General features: G+C 46.7%; 1 protein-coding gene across 1 annotated transcript in view; it reads right to left on the bottom strand.

The window, feature by feature from the left end:
* Positions 1-737: 737 nt before the first annotated feature.
* Positions 738-21,397, bottom strand: part of TGFBI (transforming growth factor, beta-induced, 68kDa) — a 40,802-nt gene continuing 20,142 nt past the window's right edge. The window contains exons 3-17 of the mRNA XM_006899486.1: positions 19,306-19,370; positions 18,564-18,724; positions 18,054-18,218; positions 17,672-17,818; positions 15,373-15,514; positions 12,282-12,494; positions 11,309-11,446; positions 10,563-10,708; positions 9,365-9,501; positions 8,095-8,225; positions 4,922-5,046; positions 3,459-3,561; positions 2,239-2,318; positions 1,218-1,242; positions 738-778 (exon numbers count right to left, since the gene is read on the bottom strand). Coding sequence (XP_006899548.1) covers positions 738-778; positions 1,218-1,242; positions 2,239-2,318; positions 3,459-3,561; positions 4,922-5,046; positions 8,095-8,225; positions 9,365-9,501; positions 10,563-10,708; positions 11,309-11,446; positions 12,282-12,494; positions 15,373-15,514; positions 17,672-17,818; positions 18,054-18,218; positions 18,564-18,724; positions 19,306-19,370 — 1,819 coding nt within the window. The remainder of the gene's footprint in view (positions 779-1,217; positions 1,243-2,238; positions 2,319-3,458; positions 3,562-4,921; positions 5,047-8,094; positions 8,226-9,364; positions 9,502-10,562; positions 10,709-11,308; positions 11,447-12,281; positions 12,495-15,372; positions 15,515-17,671; positions 17,819-18,053; positions 18,219-18,563; positions 18,725-19,305; positions 19,371-21,397) is intronic.

The following is a 21,397-nucleotide window of genomic DNA, read 5'->3' as shown; positions in this document are numbered from 1 at the left end:
GTGGAAGTGAAGTGTGAAGGATCAACATAGCCACAAGCTTCTGTGTGGGACACAGAAACATGCCATCTTGAGTACACAGGTTGGAACACAGTCACCTTTCACACAGGAGAAATATTTCTTTGGTTTTATTATTACAAACATACCATGGCTCTGCCACACTTCTCCTTGGGAAACATTGGGCCTCTACATGTTCTGTGTATCCTTTCTTTCCTACCTGGACACGGCCACATAGAAGTGTTCAAGCCACATGCACACACCAGACACAATGACAGAACAGTTCAACTCATAGCTTATGATGATGCCATTTCTCCAAATGACAGAGCTTTACAGAATTGTGCCACAACTACCATACATAATGCTCAATTGTGTAATTCATGTTTCGTGAGTTCCACGAAACAGCAGCTCCCTTTTCCAGAGCACTTGGCATAGAGAAGAAATGCCACATTTGGAAGGGGTCCTTTTTGGAAGTGAATGCCAAACAACAACCTTGAGGTCTTTGTATGGGAGGGGTTAAAAGCTATGTTTAGGGGAAGAAAAAAAAACCCAAAAAACAAAAAACAACACATTTCTTTTGTTCCTCCCACCCCATCCCCTACCCAAGGCTCAGTTGTCATTATGATGCGGCCCATATACATTGAAGTGTGGTATTTGATTTAAAAAAACATCCAGTCTCTTTAGGAAATTGAGAGGAAGTTGGTGGGGAGCTGCTGAAGTGTATTCTTCCTGTGGGTCTTCAGCTAGTGCTTCATCCTCTCCAATAACCGCTGATAGACAGGGGCTGAAAGAGAGGAGTTTAAAAGGTGAAAGTGCAGATTCCCCTACCCCTCTACCCAGGACTGTCGGAATCTTGAGGATGGAGGCCACAGACACTCCTTCCGTGTGATCCTGCACACAGTAGGCGCTGCATTGGCATGTGTGAAACTTCACATCTTATTCAATGTCTGGTGATGTGAGCTGAGACTTTCTAATATACCAGCTTGAGATTCCTCATCATAGGCTTCTGCCAAGCCCCTGTGCCATATTCCCCAGCTCCCCAACTCCTACTTCACTACTATTATTTTTATCTTTGGAAAAAGAAGGAAATTCCCCCAGTTGATCTGAGCCTAAAGGCCAGGTTTATTTTGTTACAGCAAGATGTTCTTGTCTGTGTGCAGCAGATGCCAGGATCTGCCCTGCTTGGAGGTGAGGTGGGGACTGCAAAGCCAGGCCAGACTTACCTAGTCGGACAGATCTCTGGGCAGACTGAAAAAAAAATAACAACACACAAGGTATCAGTATTTCTAATTAGAAGCATATCTGTACCTGTATCTGCTCATGACAATGAATTTGCCCAATGCCACCTCTACTCATAAAAATATGCTGGAGGTGAGAAGAAGAAAAGAGGAAGTGGAATTGATGGGCCTAGGAAGCCCCTTAGTCAGCCTTAGCAGCTGTAAGTTGCAACTGAGGCCTTTGGAAGCATAGTTTCCAGTGTAGGGTTTGTGGAGTTGCGCCTGCACAGATGGTTGAGTTAGTAGTAGCCACTCAAGGCCAAACTACTTCCTGAGGGTCACTCACTAAAGAGACCCACCTGAAGTGTCACATTAGCACTCCAGGCATTTGAGCTAAAGGCTGCCCCCTGCAGCTTCTTCTTGGGAACTGCAAACCTTCAGTAAAGGGCTCTGCTTGCCCAAACAACCTCACCTGGCCTAAGGCCCAGATGACCCATACACAGAAAGGGCTTGAAGGATCTGGACAAGCTGGAGGCCATGGAAAGGAGTAGTGTAAGAGTCGCAGAAGTTCTGGAGAAAGGGAAGAGCTGAAGCAAAGAAAGCAGCCTCCACACCTGCAAAGAGGCTCTGCCTCAGCCTCCCTGCACAGATCCACACCCCTGCCAAGGGAAACTCCAGCATCACCTGTGATGGCAAAGTCCTGAAACAAACTGGTGACTTGGAGGCCCGGGCCAAAGAAGCTAACTACTGCAAAGCAAACTCAGTCTGGAAATCCAGAACTGAAACCATTCTCAACAGCAGTGACCTCTTCATTTTTAAGGTCTGGGCTTTGACCCACAATGGAAGTAGAAGTTGCTTGGGGTCCTCTCTCTGAATTCCACTGGCCATGGGGTGAGAAGACCCCATGGGAATAGGGAGAAGTTCTGAGAGAATACTGGGAGAGCAGTCAAGGAGGCCAGGGGCCCGTGGAGCCTCCTGCATGGACCAACACAGACGACCCAAAGGGCAAGCCCACAAGACATCTTACCCTGGAATATGCTGAGGCTTGTTTGAAGATTTCTAGTGCAGAATCTGCAAGTTCATCTCCTCTTTCCTGAGGTCTGTTGGCTGGAAAGTAAAGAAAAGGCAGCTTTTGTGAGTGAGAGAAACTATTAGCATGTCACTAATAATACCTATGACTGAGGGGCACCGTTGGGCTTGCTGGCTTACATTTTCAAATGAATTTTCCCTTTGTAATTTTTCATAACTCATGGTGGAATTTGCCTCATGGACAGAGACAGGGAAAAAAAAAAAGGAGAGCGCACAAGTGAGGCTAGAGGCCAGGCTGAAGTTCTGCTTTACAGGAGGGCTCTTGTGGCACAATGGTTAGTGGCTCAAACCCACCAACCACTTCACAAAAGCAAATACCTACTGATCCGTTCCTATAGAGATTGTGGTCGTGTGTCATTGAGTCTATTCCAATGCATACTGGCCCTTTAGAACATAGATAAAGAGCCGCGTTGGGCTTCCTAAGCTATAAACTTAGGGGCACGGTCATTTGTCCCTGAGTGGGTGCTGCATTCAAACCACTAACCTTGTGGTTAGTAGTCAAACATGTAACCATTATGCTACCAGGCCTCCTTCTGAAAAGACTACTCTAGGGAATGCTCTAGGACAGTTCTACTCTGTCCTACAGTGTTATTATAACGGAAAGAGTCAGAATCAACTTGCCAGCACACAACAACAAAACAAAGAGACCTCAGCCAGCTGAGATTCTCTATGAGGAAGCCTTGGAATCATGCTAACAGCATCCATAGTGTACAAACAACTGGGCTGTGTGTGAATGGGGCTTGGCACCCACACAATTCAGAAGAGAAGTGTAATTTGTTTAAAACCAACAGTTCCTAGTTGTTACTTTTTAATCAGTCATAGGTGGTGTAGGCAGTTGGTTAAAATTCTAGGTTATTTCTATCTCTTGAGGGAGCTCTGATGGCCTAATGATAAGGAGATGCACTGTCAACTCAAAAGCACACGGTTCAAATCCACCAGATACTTCATGGGAGAAGATGGTCAACTCCCATGCCATTTACTGCCTCTGAAAACCCACTAGAAGGTCAGCTATGTGTCGGTTCCAACTAGACAGCACATAACAACAACATATCCCTGAGTTTGGAAGAGTTTTTCCCTGAACACCAACTGCCACCTGAGACAAGGACCAGCTACAGGCTCAATGGGAAAGCAAAGCTTCGGGACCAGGTGGTAACTTACCTGGAGGCTGCAGGACACTGGTGATGGCATAAACCACGCCATTTGTGGCCATGATGTCAGTTTCAGCAACAGGCTCCTTATTGACAAACACCATATTGTTTTTCTGAGGAAAAAATGAGACAATTGTTGAATGCACGGTGTATTCATTTTGCTAATATTTACCAAACACTTTGGTATGTCAGATTCAGTACAGAGAGTATCAGGAGCATATTCTCTGGTGATTGGTGTTTCTCAACAGACCTTCAGTGTGGATTAATACTAATCTTTTGTGTGGATTCAATACATTGCAATGTGCACAATGTTCTAATATGTTACTGCACTTATCCTCACAATGTGCGTGGCAATGAGAGTCTATCTTAATGTCCCACCAAGCAGAAGAGGAAAGTAAGTAAGCCTTAAGAGAGGCAAAGTGGCTTCTTTAAGCTAATTAGGTGGGACAGTTGGAAATAGAAGCCAGGCCTCCAGCTTTGTGTGAAGAGCTCACTGAAGACTTCCCCACCCAAGGAAATTCTATCTCAGATCAGTGTAATAGATTCAAGGGAGCAATCACGCACTGAGCCAGCTCAGACAGGACTGCAACATCCAGCCCTGCATACTAAGAATTTCTCAGGGGATTTGCAGAAATCAAACAACTTTTTCTCATCTCAACTTTCCTACCGGGCTGCCAATGCTGCAGAAATCGATGAGCAAGGAAAGGGCAGAAGATCAGGAGAGAGCAAGAGGGAACAGAAACTAAGCTAGTCACGCACAGGAAGAATGGCCCCTGCGTGGGATGCTCAGCAGTGCATACAATGAAATCTCAGGTAGACTCCTGCAACAGGGCTGGAAAATCCCTTCTCCAAACAGAGCCTCTAAGCATAGCTCCTAAGTGGAACGTGTATTAACAATACGCTGAGCAGGGGTGGGCTCACAGACAAGCCCCAGACCAACAACACCACTGACCAAAGCCTCTTGAGACGGTCAGGTTCAGCTCAGTGAGGCCCTTATTTTGAGATGGAAATAAGAACAGGGGATTGATCTCTTATAACGCCCTTTCCTTAAGGAAAGAAGGATTTAATAGCCTCTCCCAGAGGCCAAATAAGATGCTTTATTACCCTGCAAATCTGGGAGTTCTTGCTCATGTCTAACCACAGTCTTACTTGGTTTCCTTTAAGGGTTTTTCCCCTCCTTTCTCTTTGGCATTGAAAATCTTATGGAGCACATCTCTACTCTCTACTTTCTCTCTCTCTCTCTCTCTCTCACACACACACACACACACACACACACACACACACACACACACACAGTGGCTGTGAGTCAGAATTGACTCAACAGCAACTGGCCTGGCTTTTTTCTTTTTTTTTTGTGTGTGTGTGTATAAAATGCACTCAGAGTTTCAGGATGCACCTTAGAGTACATGTGTCTCATGCCACCCTGGAGCTGAGCAGGGCACAGGGCGCCTTTTGATTTGAGGGAAGACTCACCGAGCTGACTTCCAGCTTATCGCCTTGGAGAGACTTCAGTCGCACCAGAGCCCCAATGCCTCCGCTAACCAAGATTTCATCGCCAATGTGATATTTCAGGATGTTGGCAAGTTCCTTGGCATTTCCTGCAGGTTTGCAGGAAAAGGAGATAGAGTTATTCTCAAGTTGGCAATTGTCATGGCCAAGGAGGGCACAGGTAGAGAGATGTAAGAGGTCGCTCCGTGTTGTGAAGAACTGCTTGTCCAGGCAATAAGCAGTCTTTAAGCTCCTACCGTGCACTCAGCCTGTGACCCACCACGTGGGTTATGCTCAGTGACATAAGGTACACTCCTATAGCTGTTACACTGGCCCTTCAGCCACTGGATGCTATCTGAGGCTGGACTGAGAAGGAGTTAATCCATACGCCTCTGTAAGCATGACTCATGTTTCCATGAGCTAAATATTTGCTTGGAAAGCCAGGGATCTTTCCAGTACCAGCATCTGGGACATTTCATCATCAATGTGGCTCCCGACAGTTATAACACAGTAGTGAAATATTTACACATTCTACCCTCAAATGCATATTCTGTTTGAGGTGGTTATTTCCTGAAGGGACAACTTAAAAGACTCAACAGCTGCAATCTGGAGGAGCCATGGAGCCGATGAGGTCAGTGCCGAGGGGGGTATTCCCTCCACCACATCCCTCCGCATCACGTCTGGACATTCCTTCCAGCCCACATCAGTCTCTCCACCAACTGAGGCCAGGCATCCTATTGCTCATAAAGGTGCACAGGCATTTCCCAAATTAAGTGTGGGAAGCAATTTTTCAAGCTGCCAGCTGCACTCTTATCTCCACCATGGCTGCCTCTAATCCTCCTATTACCAGCCAAATGGCTGAATTTCCCCAGGGCTTACTGAGGGCTATTTCCAGCATCTTGAAACTGAGGACAGGGGAAGCTGCAGAGCCTTTTAGAGAGTTCCCTTGGCTGTCAACACATCTGCATTAGTGCCCTGGATGGGGCCACCAGACACCAAGCAATTCACAGACATCCACATTCTGGAACCCACTAGAGTTCTCTTTCCAAGCGAAAATACTTCCTACATGTTATATACCATAAAGTCAAGCCAGGCACTGAGGCCAAAGACCTCCTCCTCTAGAGAGCTCAACCAACAGGATCCATCCACGCCCAGCAGGCCTGCTGGGTTTTTCATCCTGTCTGCAGGGCCTGGCTGAGGGCATGGCAGGGTGGGGGGCTATTTTCCTCCTAAGCACCAAACAAACCAGTGGCCACCAAGCTAATTCTGGTGATGACATTGTGTCAGGGCAGAACTGTGCCCTGGAGGGTCTTCAGTGGCTGGTGTTTTAGAAGTAGCTCTCTAGGCTTTTCTTCCAAGGTGCCTCTGGGTAGATTCAAACAGCCAAGCCCTGTTAAATGTTGGCACCGTGTCCAGCGACTCTGCTCTTATACAGCTGAAAATGAAATGGAAGCTGGGCTGGCTCAGCCCACCTGGGGAAATTCCGATGCAAAGTTTATGTTCAGAATGAACTTTTCCCCTCTCGTCGGGAACATGCGTCAGTGCCAGACACAGACATTCATTTAGCGACAAAGATTAAACAAGACACAAATTCAGTTCTGCACTGTTTGCAACCTGAGTTTTCTATTCTCCTTGCACGAGAGTGGGAAGTGGGGTGTGGGTGACGTGGACCCAGATTTCTGCCAAGAGCCTTCCTCTTCCCTGGGCTCGGCTCGCTGTTGAGTGGCACAAGCCCCACCTACCCCTCTGTCAACACAGCTGACCGGTTAAGTGTGTGGCCCTATCACTGACCCTGACATCTCATTTAATCTCCATGACACAATGACCAGGATCCTATTAGCAGCCTCTGGTTTTGAATGGGCGGTCTGGTGGTCCAGTCCATATATAGTTGTGTCTCTCCTGTCGTTCAAAAGTCATGCCTTTTTGGTGGTCGGTCAATGATGGTCAGTCTCTTCCTGCACAATTTATAGCCTCAGAAACCCAATAGAGGGTGAGCAATGAGTCAGTTTTGACTTGATAGCAAGCAGCTGAGTTTTGAATGGGAAATTGGAAGCTAAATATGATTAAGTCCCTTTTTAGAGGTCACTTGGCTGGTACATGAATGAGTCTGTATTTGAATCTATCTTCTGGTTGTCTAGTACTCAAGTTCTTATATTGTTTCCCAGAATCCTAAATAACTCTAGGGACCACGTTTAACTTCTTTATAAAACTTCGAAGGAGTTTCAGATGGCCAAAGGGTAAGGAGTTGCACTGCCGACTCAAAGGCAAGCAGTTTGAATCCACCACCTGCTCAGAGGTAGAAAGATGGGCAATCTCCTCTTGTGCAATTTACAACCTCTGAAAACCACCAAAGGGTCAGCTATGAATTGGTTTTGATTCAATGGCACACAACAACAACAATAAAGCTTTTACAGAGGGACATTTAATGTTGACAAATGACATCATTCATTGCTTTCTTTCATACATCCTTAGTAGGAAACAGGAGCTCTGGTGGCCTGTGGGTAAGGAGCTGTACTGCTAACCCAGAGACATGTGGTTGAATCTACTAACTGCTCTGTAGAAGAAAGATGGGCAATCTCCTCCTGTGCAATTTACTCCCTCTGAAAACCTGCTGGTAGGTCAGCTGTGAATTGGTTCTGATGGCACATAAAACAACAATAGAAAACAGACCCTGTTACTGCGTTGTTGCTAATTAGTCTCAAATCCTTTTCTGCTCTTCTTTGTCCTCTTAATGTCCTATGAGGCTCACAGCTATACGAACTTTATCGCTGAGGCTTTCTGCCTTTCTATAAGTAGGAAACAGCAGGCCCTAAAGGTAACTGGAGGGGTGGGAAGAGAGAGAGGCCGGGTACTCAGTGTCCCCCTTGCCAGGGTTCAGATAATGACTACTGTCCTGTGGTCTCTTGTGTCTCCAGTTCTTATTGGCTCCCACTCCCACTTCCTCCACGTCTGGGGCAAGTGGCTCCAAGGCTTCCCATGGTTGTTAGTTCCTGGCTGTTATCATTCTTTGTAGTTCCTTTCATCCTGCCTACAGCTCTACAGTCTTGTCAGTGCATTCCTTCCAGTTAAATTATCTGTCGTATTCTGTTTCCTCCTGGGACCCTAGCAGGTATAGCTATTTCCTAAAAGTTGAAAAATGTACTTGGGTTGATCCTTACCTAAGAGTTTGTTCAGCTCTCCTGGAGGTATGGCTTGGAAGGCTTCATTGGTGGGAGCAAAGACTGTGTAGACCCCTTCCCGATTGAGGGTCTCAGTCAGTCCTGCAGACTGGATGGCGGCCACCAACATGCTGTGGATACACACATATGTCACCTGCCTGTGGTGGGGCACTGTCATCAAACACCTCACCCCTGGGATGTTCCCAGACTGCCAGAGTTCCCACACTTGAGAGAAAGATTAGGTCTACTCTCCACCTCAGTGTAAGTGCAGTTAAAGAACTAAATAAACTAACTCCCTGATGTCAAGTCAGAACTGACTTACAGCTGACTATTGAGGTTTTCAGAGGCTGTAAACTGCATAGGTGGAGAATTCCCATCTTTCTCCCTCAGAGCAGCTCGAAGATTCAAATGCTGTGTCTTTGGATTGGCAGTGCAACTCCCCACCCAGCAGGCCACAGTTAAATAGCCAAGGTAAACGGTGGTGTAGGCAGAAGGGAGTTCCCTCCTAACCTAAAGGTGATGCCTTTCTGGGGATTCAAATCCACCAGCTGGTCCATGGGAGAAAGATGGGCAATCCCCTCCCATGTGATTTACTGCTCTGGGAAACTCACTGAATGATTGGCTCTGAGTTGGTTCCAACTCAAGAATGAACAGTAGTGAGCAGTTAAAGATTCAGAGTTAGGAAGAAGAAAAGGAGAGGAAGAGGGGTAGCTGACCCAGAGGCTAGCTCAGCTACTGCGTGGGGTGTCGTGAAGGTGATTCCCAGGCCCTGAACTGAGGAACAGGAAACCACTTTCAATGTGTCAGCACCCAGTGGTGAATGAGACAGAAATGAAGAGAGCAGGGCAAGAAAACACAGACGTGGGAAGCCTTAGAAGGAGAGCTGAGGGACATCCAATTGCAATAAGCAAGAAATCCACAGAGGGCGAGGGACACTCATCACGCTCAAAACCACGCCTGTTCTGTTCCACTAGGACCTCCAAGCAAGAGTGCTATTTCCCCCATTTTAGGATAAAAATGTCCTATGAGGCTCACAGCTATACTCACATCCCCATGGATGTGAGCCCTACTCTTCCAGAAATAACTCTTCTCCAACATAAGCCTTCAAAGTGATCTTCGTCCTTTCTATACTCGGCCTGCACAAGCTGGACTATCACATCAGGGAGCTGTGAACCCCAAGGAATGGGCAACTTGCCAAATACCTGAGTCTAGTATCAAGTCCTAACATGGTCACTTAGCAGAAGGCCCACCCTCAGATGGGGCTGATTACCTAAAGCGATTGTCCTCCTTCAGGACATCCATGACGGTCCCCATTGGGGGGGTCAGCACACGGTCCATGGTGAACAGGGTCCCATACCTCCCCCTCTTGTCATGCGCGGCGATGCAGCTGTTCTCGATGCACAGGCTCTGCATGGAACAGGGGTAAAGAAAGGCTGGTTATCTTCCCAGGCCCAGGGCTGCTGACCTATTCAGAGCAAAGGCTAATGATGTCATCCGCGAAGATCAATGACTATGTATTGGGGAGAGGCACTAGGATGAAGTGACATGTTTTATACAGGAAGAATTAAAACAGATCTTCCTTAAAGAAAGAATGGCCACAGACACCTCAGTGAAGTTGCACAGAATCCTCAACATTAGGACAGCTTGTTACAATGAGGTTCATCAGCCATCACAAAAGAAACACATGATTTAAGAGATGACTGCCATCTTTAGCCAAGTGGACAGAATGTGTTATATTGTGTTTCCTTCTGATACTCCAGGGTAATGGCAGAGCTGAAAGAGGGAGAAGCAGAAAAAGAGAAGAGAAATCCTTGTGAACCAAAGAGGGCTGTCTCAGTGTTCAGTCCAAGGGCTTCTCTTCACGTCAGCTACATAGGCCTCCAAACCTCTACATGTCTCCTTCCACCTGACTGCTGCTAAGCCATCCTGGTCAGATCCCTATATTTAGAATATGGAGATTTTATTCCTTCTGTTTTGGTAATATGGTGAGCACTGGAGACTTAGTGTCAATGAGTTGCGTTGCCAACCCAAAAGCAGGCGGTTCAAATCATCCAGATGCTCCTCACGAGAAAGATGGGCAATCTCCTCCCGTGCAATTGATTGCCCCTAAAAACCTGCCGGAGGGTCAACTAGGAGTTCATTCTGACTCAACAGAGCATAACGACAACAACAACATTCCTTCTGTAGGAGCTCATTTTTGAATCAAATATACTTTCAAGAAAATAAGCTTACAGAGAACACTTTTAACACAATGAAAACCAGCCGCTCATGTGTGCAGCAGATAACTGTGTTCCATGGTCACATGACTGTGACTTTCAAAATCAGATTACCAGATATTTCTTTCAACGCTCTTGTGGGTGAATTTGAACAGCAAACTCTTTCATTAGTAGCTATGCAATTAGACATCTGAGTCACCTAGGGACTCCTCTGATTGAATGAAGGAATTTGACGTAGGAACCAGCACTTACATTACGATAAACAAAAACTCTCAGTTTCTTGCCACCCAGAGTCTCCAGGGTCTGTCCATGGTACAGATACTTGGAGGCCAGCTGGTCTTTAATCATGTGGTTCAGAAGCAAGTCCTTTGTAGTGGCATCAATGGGAGGGGTGCCATCTGGAAGAGAAGATGTGCGTTAGGCTCAGAGGGGAACGTTCCTGAAATGAAGCAAATGATCTGGGAGATAAATTTAGTAAAAAGAGCCTCCTCGCTTGAGTTTGGATATGGAGATTGAGAAATCAAATGAGGCTGCCAGAATTTCTTAACATCTGGCATCTTTATGTGAATAAAAAAAGGAGAAATCGAAAGAAAAGGTCCAGATGATGGAGGGTGTTTGGAGTTTTGCCCTCAGAGGGAAGGGAAGACAGAGCTTGGCTGCCTTCACTGGGCTGCCTGTGGTGTCTCCAGGTTTGGAAGTCTCTCCCTTCTGTCCTCCTAACTACCACACTGGCAGTAGACTGTATGCATAGAAAGGCAGGGCTCACTCCTCTCTCCCGGCAGATGCAAACCTCTGCATTCTAAGGAATGGATCTCCAAATGCATTTCTGTTCTGCCAGATGGAACAACAGAGCCTCGGTGCTCTCTGGTGAAGTCACATCTGCTTTCAGTTGGGCTAGGGTGGAAGCGCTAATGCTTCAAGGGGTGCTGTGAACCGGGCTGGGTGCAGAGGAGGTGGCCACACAGTCAAACCAACAGCAGTATTTCCCCCCATCTTACCTTTGAACACAGAATTCAGGGGGGCCAGGAGAGTCAACTTCTCATTTCCGGAGAGATGAGAGCTGAGGCCGGCTTGTCTAAAAAGGTCAATGGCTGTGGAAACATCAGACTCTGCAGCCAATTCAAATAGTGTCTTGGCTACAAGGAAGGAGAAAGTGGGTTCAAAAGTTAAAAGTGCTGTTTTCATTTACCATCCGTGCACCCAAGAGCATGACATTCATCAGTAGGAATGTTGTCTCATGAGTCAACAATCCCATTAAACACTGCTGGGACTCAGCAGGTTTGTATCATCAGAGGGGACAGGCACCCAAAAAATTTAACTGGTCAGGGAGGTGAGGTGTGGTTCAGATAATAGAAGAGAGGGGAAGGAGAGGCCAGGTGGTGGTGGTGGCCCAAGCCCTGGGGACAGCTTGACCAGTCCTCCTAGTGCTGGAGGGAAGACGGCATTCTCAGTCTTACGGCTCCTGAATGATAGATAATGGTGCCAGTCCTCACAGAATGAAGGATGGTCTTTCTTTTCCCCCACTCCATTTTCCAGCAGCAAGCCTGCCTGGAATTCTAGAATGGGGCCTGCATACTAAATGAAACATAAGCCAAAGTTCATTCAGCCACTCTTCCCTGGGCCAGTGACCCCAGGATGGCTGGGGCACCATTGAGAAAGTAAATACTCTGAGGTCAGCAAATGGGACTCTGTGCCCAAGCAGAGCAGACAGGTCTTCAGAAATGACTCTGTGGTCCTGTCACTCCCTCCCACTCACCTTCAGTGGTTTCCCACTGCCTCTAAGATAATGCCTGGATTTCCATGTGTGAGATTCAAGAACCTTAGCCTCCTGGCTGTCCCCACCTTCTCTCATGAGAAGCTGTGAACTGAGTCTAGGCAAGGAAGTAATCTGAATTCCCTCTAGCCCTGCCACCACCAAAGGCAGAGGGGACGGGTTCGTCAAGGAACAAGGCTCCCTGAAGCCTGGCTTACCTGAGTCTGGGATGAGCAGCTCATCAATATAGTGGATCACCCCATTGGTGGCCAGAGTGTCTTTGTTGGAGATGATGGCCTTCCCATTGATGGTGAGCATGTCTCCACTACAGCCCATCTCGAGTGTGGTGCCCTCCAGTGTCTCCATGGACATCCCAGCCACAATGGCTTCTGCACACATGGCAGACTTCAGGATGTGGTTGTTGAGCAGGTCTGAGGGTCAAACGGGACACATAGCTCAAATCAATGCCTCCAGTGAACTGACCTCGGGGCCAACTCACAACCAGCCCACACTGGAGGGACGCTCTTGGGTATTGACCATGATCCAGATCCTCCTTCTTCCTTCTGTCCTTGTAAACCAGTTTGGGCTCTGTGGTTAGACTGCCTGAGTTTGAAATGAAACTTGGCTGTCTACCATCCATGAGAACCTGGACTAGTTATTTAACGCCTTTGTGTTTTAACTTCCTCCTCAGTCAAGTAGAGATAATAACATTCATGTCCTAGGGTTATTTTAAGGACAAAATGAAATTTTGAATGTGAAACTATGTTCAACAGAAAAGTAAATGTCCAGTAAGTGTTAGCAATTAGCTTATTAGTATCTGAACTTTAAGATGAATTACCTAACTTCAGGGATAAGGTGAAAGCATAAGTCTACTGTGAGACTTTTCATCTACTGATTTTTGTAAAAATGTAAGGAAGGGTAGGCAAAGATCAAAACTGTAGCAAATGACACTTTAGAATTATTTGCATATATTACCCAAGGGTCTGCTAATTGCCAGGAGCTGGTTTAGAAGCAGACAACAGTGATCAGTTAGACATGGTTTCTACTATTCCATGCTATGATTATTTACGACATTCAAACAAAAAACCTCAGTCATTGCTGTTGAGTTTGAACCAACTCATAGCTGACCTTCCCCCCAAGTTTTAGAGACTGTAAATCACATGAGAAGAAATGGCTCAGTATGCCATTTACTTTACTTGTTCAAGTATTACTTTAAGGAGAAAGATGGGGTTGGGAGACCAAAGGAGGTCCCTAACCCAGTTTCACCAGCACCCATCAATCATTTCAGAAAGGAGCACTACAGAGATTGGTGGTTCATAGCCAGGAACTGTTTCACAGGAGGAGGATGTGGAAGTCTGCTTCTACAAAGACTTGTTGTTGTTGTGTACCATCAGGTCAGGACTGGACCCATAGCTGACTCTCCGAGTTTTCAGAGGCAGTAAATCACACAAGAGGAGACTGCTCATCTTTCTCCTGTGAAACATCTCAGCAGTTGAATAACTTGATGGTGGAGAAGTCCCCTATCCTATCTTTGTCTGCAAAACTCAAATCAGTAGGAAGCTTATTTTCCTTTTCCTCATTTTTATTGTAAGCTAGCACATCCATAAAGGTTACAATCTTTGAAACACTGTGGGAGCAGTTTTACTCTGTGCTACAGGATAGCTCTTGGTCAAAATCTACTCCAGAGCAATGGATTTCATCACTTCAGAGAATCTTGAACATAACTGGACTAAAGAGGCCGCAAGAACCAGTAAAGGAGCATGCGCCTCCCACCTGAGCCAGACAGAGGAGGTTCCCAGGCTGCGGCCCTTCAAGCTGACCAACGCTCTCTGCATTGAGCTCGCGCTGGAGATGAATTTCAATTCACCCAAATGTAGGAACCAAAACTGCACAGTCACAGGCAGAAGGAAGCTCTGCAGCTCTGCAAAGTCATTGGTGTCCTGCACAACCTCAAGGACCTTCAAGGCCAGAGCTGACCAGACCCAGCCAGAGGGAGAGAGGGATCTAGGCCTGGGACATTTAGACTCTGTGGGCAGAGGGGGGGTTGAGGGTTACCTGGCTGGCCACTCAGAGAAGGAACAGGGTGGGGCTGGATGCCAATTATCACCCAAGACACACCCATCCAGGGCTGCTCTCCTGTCTGGCTGCCAATCAGCTCATAACAACAAGAAGGCTTTCCCGGATGGAGCCAAGGTCCTCAGAACTTAGAGCCCAACAACCTGTTTTGAGCCTGCTGTCTCTCACTAGACTTAAGCTTCCTTGAAGGCAAAGGCCACACTGAATTCATTTGTGCACACTCAGGCACACAGAGCTTCCGGTTATCATCTGCTAGACAGACAACTGACCCCCACCCATGCTTTCCAAAATGTGCTTCTTCCTATCCCAGTGTGGCCAGAAAGAGAACATTTTAAATTTACAGGGTATCTGAAATGCATCAGGCACTTTATAGAATACTTTATGTAACACAAAGGTGAATTTAGACAGATTCAAAGTAATGAAGTCATCCATGAATTATCTTTGGGAAGAACAACGTGGTTGGAGTACAGAAAGGACCTGGGGTCTGTTCTACATAGTAATGTTCACCACTCCTCCAACCCCCAGGAGTAGCAGAGTCAAGCCCCCTTACAAATCTTGGAGTTAGAGAGAGGCAGGCTAGAGCAAGGGACAGAGCCTGGCCTTCCTCTGGCCCTGGCCTTCCTTTCCTCGTGTGCCTGGTCTACTGGTCCTTCCATCTGCTCCAGCACTGACCAGTCTCTGCCTAACTCAGCAGATCATGGAGAAGATGAGACGCAGCCAGTGCTGGAGAGTCAAGAGTGGACTGATAGTAGTGTTCAACTCTAACTTTGAATTATTCATGAGCCGCCCATCTGAGGCAGACCCCAGAAAGAGTTAAAAGACTGTGAGTGAGTCCACATTAAAGATGCCGGGGCATGCCCCCTTGCCCCACACTCCCAAGCGGCTGCTCCACTTTGCAGCCTTGCTCTGCTTTGGACCCCCTGAGCCTTTACCTTATCCTGTATCGGACCAGGAAGGGCTCTGGACTTCCAGCTCTGCCTCCCCCCTCATTTCAGCTGCTTCTCTACACAAAGGTTGTCAGATTCCATACTCACCCTTCAAAGCCAGAGTGTGGGCTCTGCTTTGGCTTCTACAGATACCAGGTTCCTCTACAGGAACAATGGAATAAGATAGTCCCCAAACCGCCTAGACATCTCGAGTCACCTCATGGCATGTGACATGTCTATTCTGAACTAGAAAAGGACCTTTCTAACTGCTCCAAAGAAGTGGCAGCAGGGGATGAAGGTGGCTCACCTGTCAGGGCCTCAGGGTCACCTAAGATCCGGTTCAAGGTCTCAGCAGGGATCTTCTCAAAGGCCTCATTGGTGGGGGCCAAGAGTGTGTACTGGCCTTCACTTTCCAGCAGGGTGTTGAGTCCTGATGCAGCCACAGCAGCCTATGGGGTAGGGAGAGGACGGAGTGAGCCCCAGAGGCTCTGGGGTTCTCTGTGGATAACACGCACACACACACACACACACACACACACACACACACACAAACCCCTCACACCCCTTATTATAACCAGTCCTCCCTCAAAGAATTGAAAGTGTCTGAAGAACCTTAAGATGAAAAACCAAGCAGAACCAATGCTCACCTCTTGCCACAGCTTCCAGGGGCCTTACACAAGGTCTGTTTAGTCCCCAAAGACCTCCTGGCTCCAGGCCTTTGGCTCTGCTGTTCCCCCTCATCTGTCCCCGCTACTTCGGTATTCACTCGCTATATCTTGACTAAAATGTCCCTTTTCATGGAAGTCAATTTGAGATCCTGCGTTACACATACCTTCACAGGTTGCTGCCTTCTCTCTACTGTTATTGGTAGTATTTATCTGCGTGAGTGCCAAGAGTCTAAGGACCACATCTGCATAGTCTGTTCTCTACAGGTGGCCAGGTGATCTTAGAAATGCAGCAATGTCTTCCTTCTGCTCTCACGAAGAAGACAAACTCCCAGGTCTGCAGGGCCGTGCAGGTCTGACCCCGGTGAGCTGCACTGACCTCACTGCTCGCTGTGGCTGTGCCGGCTTTGCTGTTCCTCCCTCCAAGTCTTCACCCCGCTCGCCTTTACACTCCTATGCTCTTGTCCCAGCATTTTGTAGAACGGGCCCGTTCTCATCCATCAGACCTCTGCTCAAGCGCCATGTCTTCCGAGATCTCTGACTAGGGGCTCTCAACTGACCTCTCCTATTCCCTTTCTCAGCATTTACTCACTCTGCTCTGGTGGCTTAGTCGTAAGATCTGTGCTGGTGGTTCAAATCCACCAAAAAATGGGCAGTCTCCTCCCGTGTGATTTACAGCTTCTGAAAACCTGGCTAGAAGGTCGACTAGGAGTCAGTTTCGACTCACCAGCACATAGTAACACTCATCACAATCTGTGGCTACTGGCTTATATGTTTACTGTTTCTCCAGATTCCCTGTGGGCAAATATTTATCTGTATTATTTAACTCTATGTCCTTGTGTATGTATATGTATGATATGATATGTATACCCTTGTAAGAATAGGTGCACATATATGTATGATATGATATGTATACCCTTGTAAGAATAGGTGCTTGGTAAGTATTGTGTTGGAAGAAGAAAAGAGAGGAGTTAGGGAATATCAAAGGGGAAGAATTAGGATTATTTGCCAAACAGAAGGAGGGAGAATCAGCTACTCAATGAGATGTAGCTATTGTTAATTATAATATGTGCACACACCATCTTTGCAGAAGCATCAACCCCCTGGAGAATCCTGACCTCTGAGTGACCCAGAAAAAAAGCAGGACTGGTGGGAGAGTTTATAGAAGAGACCCTCTGATCCCTCCAGAGCCAACTAAGAGCTGTCCTTCCCATCCCAGGGCCACATCCATGCCAGCCAGCTTGTGCGTGTTTATCTCTCTGTGTTAGAGATCTCCATGGGAGGAACCTGCCCACTTCCACACCGTATCCTTTGTGGTTAGGAAGTTCTTTTTGAATCAGGGCAAAATCCCTGATGGAGCAGCCTGCATTCACTTCCTCCTAAGCGGTCGCTGCCAAGAGGAACGCCTGCTTGCCACTCCAGTTGTAAGAGCAGGAGGAAGGAGTGCTATTTTTGTGGCCATGGAGAAGTCGGAAACCAACCCGGCTGCTCTGCTGGTATGAGCTCCAAGGAAACATGCCTCTGGCCAGAGCAGAGGTTCCATGGTGGGGATGTGTGGTCCTGAAGAATCAGGCAGCTTTCTAGGCCATTTGTTTTGGGAGAAGAGGCTCTCCCACCTCTGGAATCAACTGTGCAGACCCAGGAAGCCCAGGCTTCAGAGAACTCAGCAGTAAAGGGCTCATTCTGCTCCATCCACAAACCACTGAGATCTTCAGGAAGCCAAGGAAAAGGAAAGCTTTGTAAAGGAAATGCTAGGCAGAGAGATTTTCACATGTGGTGATGGTGATGTTTCTTTGTAGTCAAGCTGAGCTTCTGGTTAATGGATTTCTCCACCTTTTTGGGCAGTTAGGGAAACTTCCCCATGTCTCTCCACAAAAGAGATCTTCAGATCATCATTAGAGCCCTCCCGAAAAACCACTGTGTCCCCAACCAAGGCCTCACCCGAAGGGTCTCAAAGGTGTCCTCGATCTCGATAATCTGCTGGATATTGTTGCTGATGGTGGAGATGACCTTGTCAATGAGGTGAACCACGCCATTGGTGGCATGGTGGTCAGCTTTCAGAAGGCGAGCACAGTTGACAGTCACAATCTGCCCAGAGAAGAAGCAATGATAAATCACTCACGCACCAGAGACACAGCCTCAAAGCTCCCAGAAGTGAAAACAATGCTAACAAATGCTTTTGAACACAGTAACAATGTGGATCTCACAACTATGGAACTAGAGGGTGAAGGAGAGACAGGTACAAAGAGGCAGATGCTATCTACTGCAAAGCCACACTACAAGGTGCTTGGGGGCCAAGAACAATAACTGGACAGTCCCATACCCCATTGGGATAGTGGTGGATTTGGATGTCGGAGTTCTGGTACATGGAGGTAAGGGACATGCCGTGCTTCAGCTCATCAGTCAGGACTCTTCTGTCCACCATGTGGTAGCGAAGGGCATTGAGCAGCTCGATGTTAACATTGCTCACCAGGGAATCCAACACCTCCTACAAAGAACGACAGCGTGAGTAACAGAGTCCCTATTCAAGTTCTATGGCAAGAGATGGGCCCTTGCTACTTTGGGAATCACGATTCTTAAGCCACATTAAACCTGGGCCGCCATTCTGCCAAAGATTCAAGGTCACTGTGTCCAGATGAATCAATGGGACATTGGAAGCAACTGAGTGAGGTATATTTTAGCTCAAGTTCATGGCTTTATTGGAGAGAACTCTTTAAGACAAAGTTTTCTGGAACCCAGTAGGTTACTTGTAGGCTCTGCATTCATTATGCCCGCCAGCCCACCCCTCTGAGGAATGTGGCACTCCCCAGGAAGCACAAGGAGGTCATCTCACAGCTGACAAGGAAGCCCAGGCCTCATTGCTGGGGGCAAAGATGGTGAAGCTGCCGGGTCCCTCCATCTCAGGCCTCAGCTTCTCGGTGCGCTCTGTGTACAGCTGAGTGGTGGTAGACCCAACGACTCCCAGGGTCTCATAAAGGTTTGAGAGTGGGAGGGCTGCAGGGCAGAGGACAGAAAGAGGAATGAGGCTCTGGGAGTGCCACTCCAAGCAGATCACATCCTCCCTTCTATGTCAGATAAAGAGGGGTGGAGAAATGCATAAAAGGGCGCAAGGCCAGTCTATTTCTGAGAAGCTTCACGCCACTACATACACATCTTCAAACAGTAAGTTAAACACCTCCTTGCTTGAACTCAACTGTCATTTTTAATTAGTTGGACTATAGTCAAGCAAAGCTCTGACTCAAAAACATTTAGGTTGCAAAGTACACCCCGAATGTTGTTATATATTGTCAAGTCAGAAACCAACTCATAGCTGACCCTCCAGTGGGTTTTCAGGGGGAAAAGCTTCAACTCCTCATATTTTGGGCATGTTGTTACAAGGAGCTATTACTTGGAGAGAGACATCAGGTTTGGACAGGCAGAAGGTTGGAGAAAGAGAGAAAGGCTCTCATCCAGATGGATTGACACAGTGACTGCTGCAATGGGCATCAGCGTGTCAGAGATGATGAGGATGGCACAGGATAGGACAGGGTTCAGATCTGCTGTTCATATTAGACTCAACGGCACCTAATATTCACCTGCTGGACAGCCCTTCTCTCCTGGGACCTTTTCATATCCAGGACAGCACTCATAACTGATGACTCTGTAACGAGAAACACAAACACAGTAATAGACAGGGCAGGGTTATCTCCTCACATTTCATGGGGCTCCCTCCAGGAAGAAGCACCTCCCTGGCTGAGGAAGGAGATGACAATGAGACAGCCAGCTCTCAGGGACTCAGCTGTGAGACCTCACATGTGCATTATATTGTCAAGGAGCTTGCCACTCTTTCTCAGCTCTACAGAATGTTCCACACGGTTCCCCTCACTGAAAGCAGATCACTGAGAACCAGAGGACCATGGAGGGATATATATTTATCTCTACAATTCACAGGAATCCCAATGATTAGTGTGCGTGAGAGACAAGAGCAGAAAGAGCCTGGGACCAGAATTTCCAGTTCCGGGTCTTCCATTAACCAACTGGGGCTTCTCCAGTCAGACCCTTCTCTTCTCTGGGTCTCATCTATAAAACATATGTATATACCAAGGTGGCTGTTAGATCAAATCTGTAGTTTTCTTACTTAACGACTAAGAAAGAAGAATAGCACATATATGTTCACCAAGTATTTTTCTGTCCTCACACTCAAACTTTAAAATGTTTTCTAAAATGCCTTTTGGCTATGGTGGTGAAATATATGTAGCACAACATTTGCCATTTGGACTAATTTTACATGCACAATTCAGTAACATTAATGATATTCATTCTGTTATGCAAACACGCCCACTACCCATTTCCAAATTTATCATCCTTATTATCAACTCAGCACCCCTTAAGAACTGCATCCCTATTTCACGCCTGCTTACCACACAACCCCAAAACTAAAAAAGGAAGCAAACCCTCCAAACTCCAAACTCACTACCCCTGAGTCAGAACTCAGTGCTCACTCTCTAGTGGGTTTTCTGAGGCTTAAATCACACATTACACAGGAGGAGACTGTGCATCTTTCTCCCTCAGAGAGACTGGAGGATCTGAACCACCAGAGAGATGCTGCCTTTGCATTAGTATCACCAGCTCCGCTCACCAAGCTCCAGCGACTACTAATAAACTTGACTTATTCTAAACATTTCACATAAGTATGGTCGAATCAACTTCTTCTTCGTAAGATATTTTGGTTTTGTACTTCTTACATTATCCATTTTTATTAGGGCTTTTTTGTGTGTGTTTGTGGTGTTTTGTTTTGTTTTGTTCTGGTGGCCTAGTGGCAAGAAGCTGCACTGCAATCCCAAAGGTGCATGGTTTGAATCCACCAGATGCTCCACTGGAGAAGGAGGGGCAATTTCCTCCTGTGCCAGCTGTTTCTGATATGACGGTACACAACAATAAAAAAAAAGTACATTTTTAATGAATAAAAACATTCACATCATGAAAAACTTAATGACAGTATAGCAAAAAGTTTTCCATCCCTCTGTTCTCCTGGGAGGCAACCAATATTGCCAGTTCACAAGATTATTTGCTTCTGGATGGAAAGAAAATCAATGATACAGTTTTAAACTTTGAAAACAATTTGATTAGGTATACAGGAAACTTTTCCTTTCCTAACTTAATCACGGAACATTTATTATAAGGAGGCATTTACCATATCTGGAGATCTGAAACCATTTCAGCTAACTCATGCTCTGAAGTTGTCCCCAAAACAAAGAAATTCACATAACAATTGCAAGGAAGTAAGTGTTCTAAAAAACTAGCTGATGGGGAATGCAGACCGCTAATGTGGTCAGTTGCTAATCAAAAGTTTGGGGGTTTGAGTCCACCCAGAGGTAACTTGGAGGAAAGGCCTGGTTATCTAACCTAGAAGACCAGCTATTAGAAACCCTGTGCGGCTGTCAGGAGTTGGGCTTGACTTGAGAGCAAGTGGCTTAAGAAAGACTTCAAGTCAATCTGCCAGATTGGATAAAAAAACAAAATCCATCAATATGTTGTCTACAAGAGACACACCTGAAAAATGAAGATAAAGACAGGCTCAAAGTAAAAGGGTGGGGGGAAAATATACCAAGAAAATGGCAACCAGAAAAAAGCAGGAGTAGCCATATTAATCTCTGATAAAATAAATATCAATGTAAAAACCATCAC

This window comes from Elephantulus edwardii, unplaced genomic scaffold, assembly GCF_000299155.1.
Source record: "Elephantulus edwardii isolate Elephantulus edwardi_28Jun2011 unplaced genomic scaffold, EleEdw1.0 scaffold00259, whole genome shotgun sequence".
Classification (NCBI taxonomy): domain Eukaryota; kingdom Metazoa; phylum Chordata; class Mammalia; order Macroscelidea; family Macroscelididae; genus Elephantulus; species Elephantulus edwardii.
Note: the sequence above shows the minus strand (reverse complement) of the source record. Positions and strands in the feature narration are given on the sequence as shown.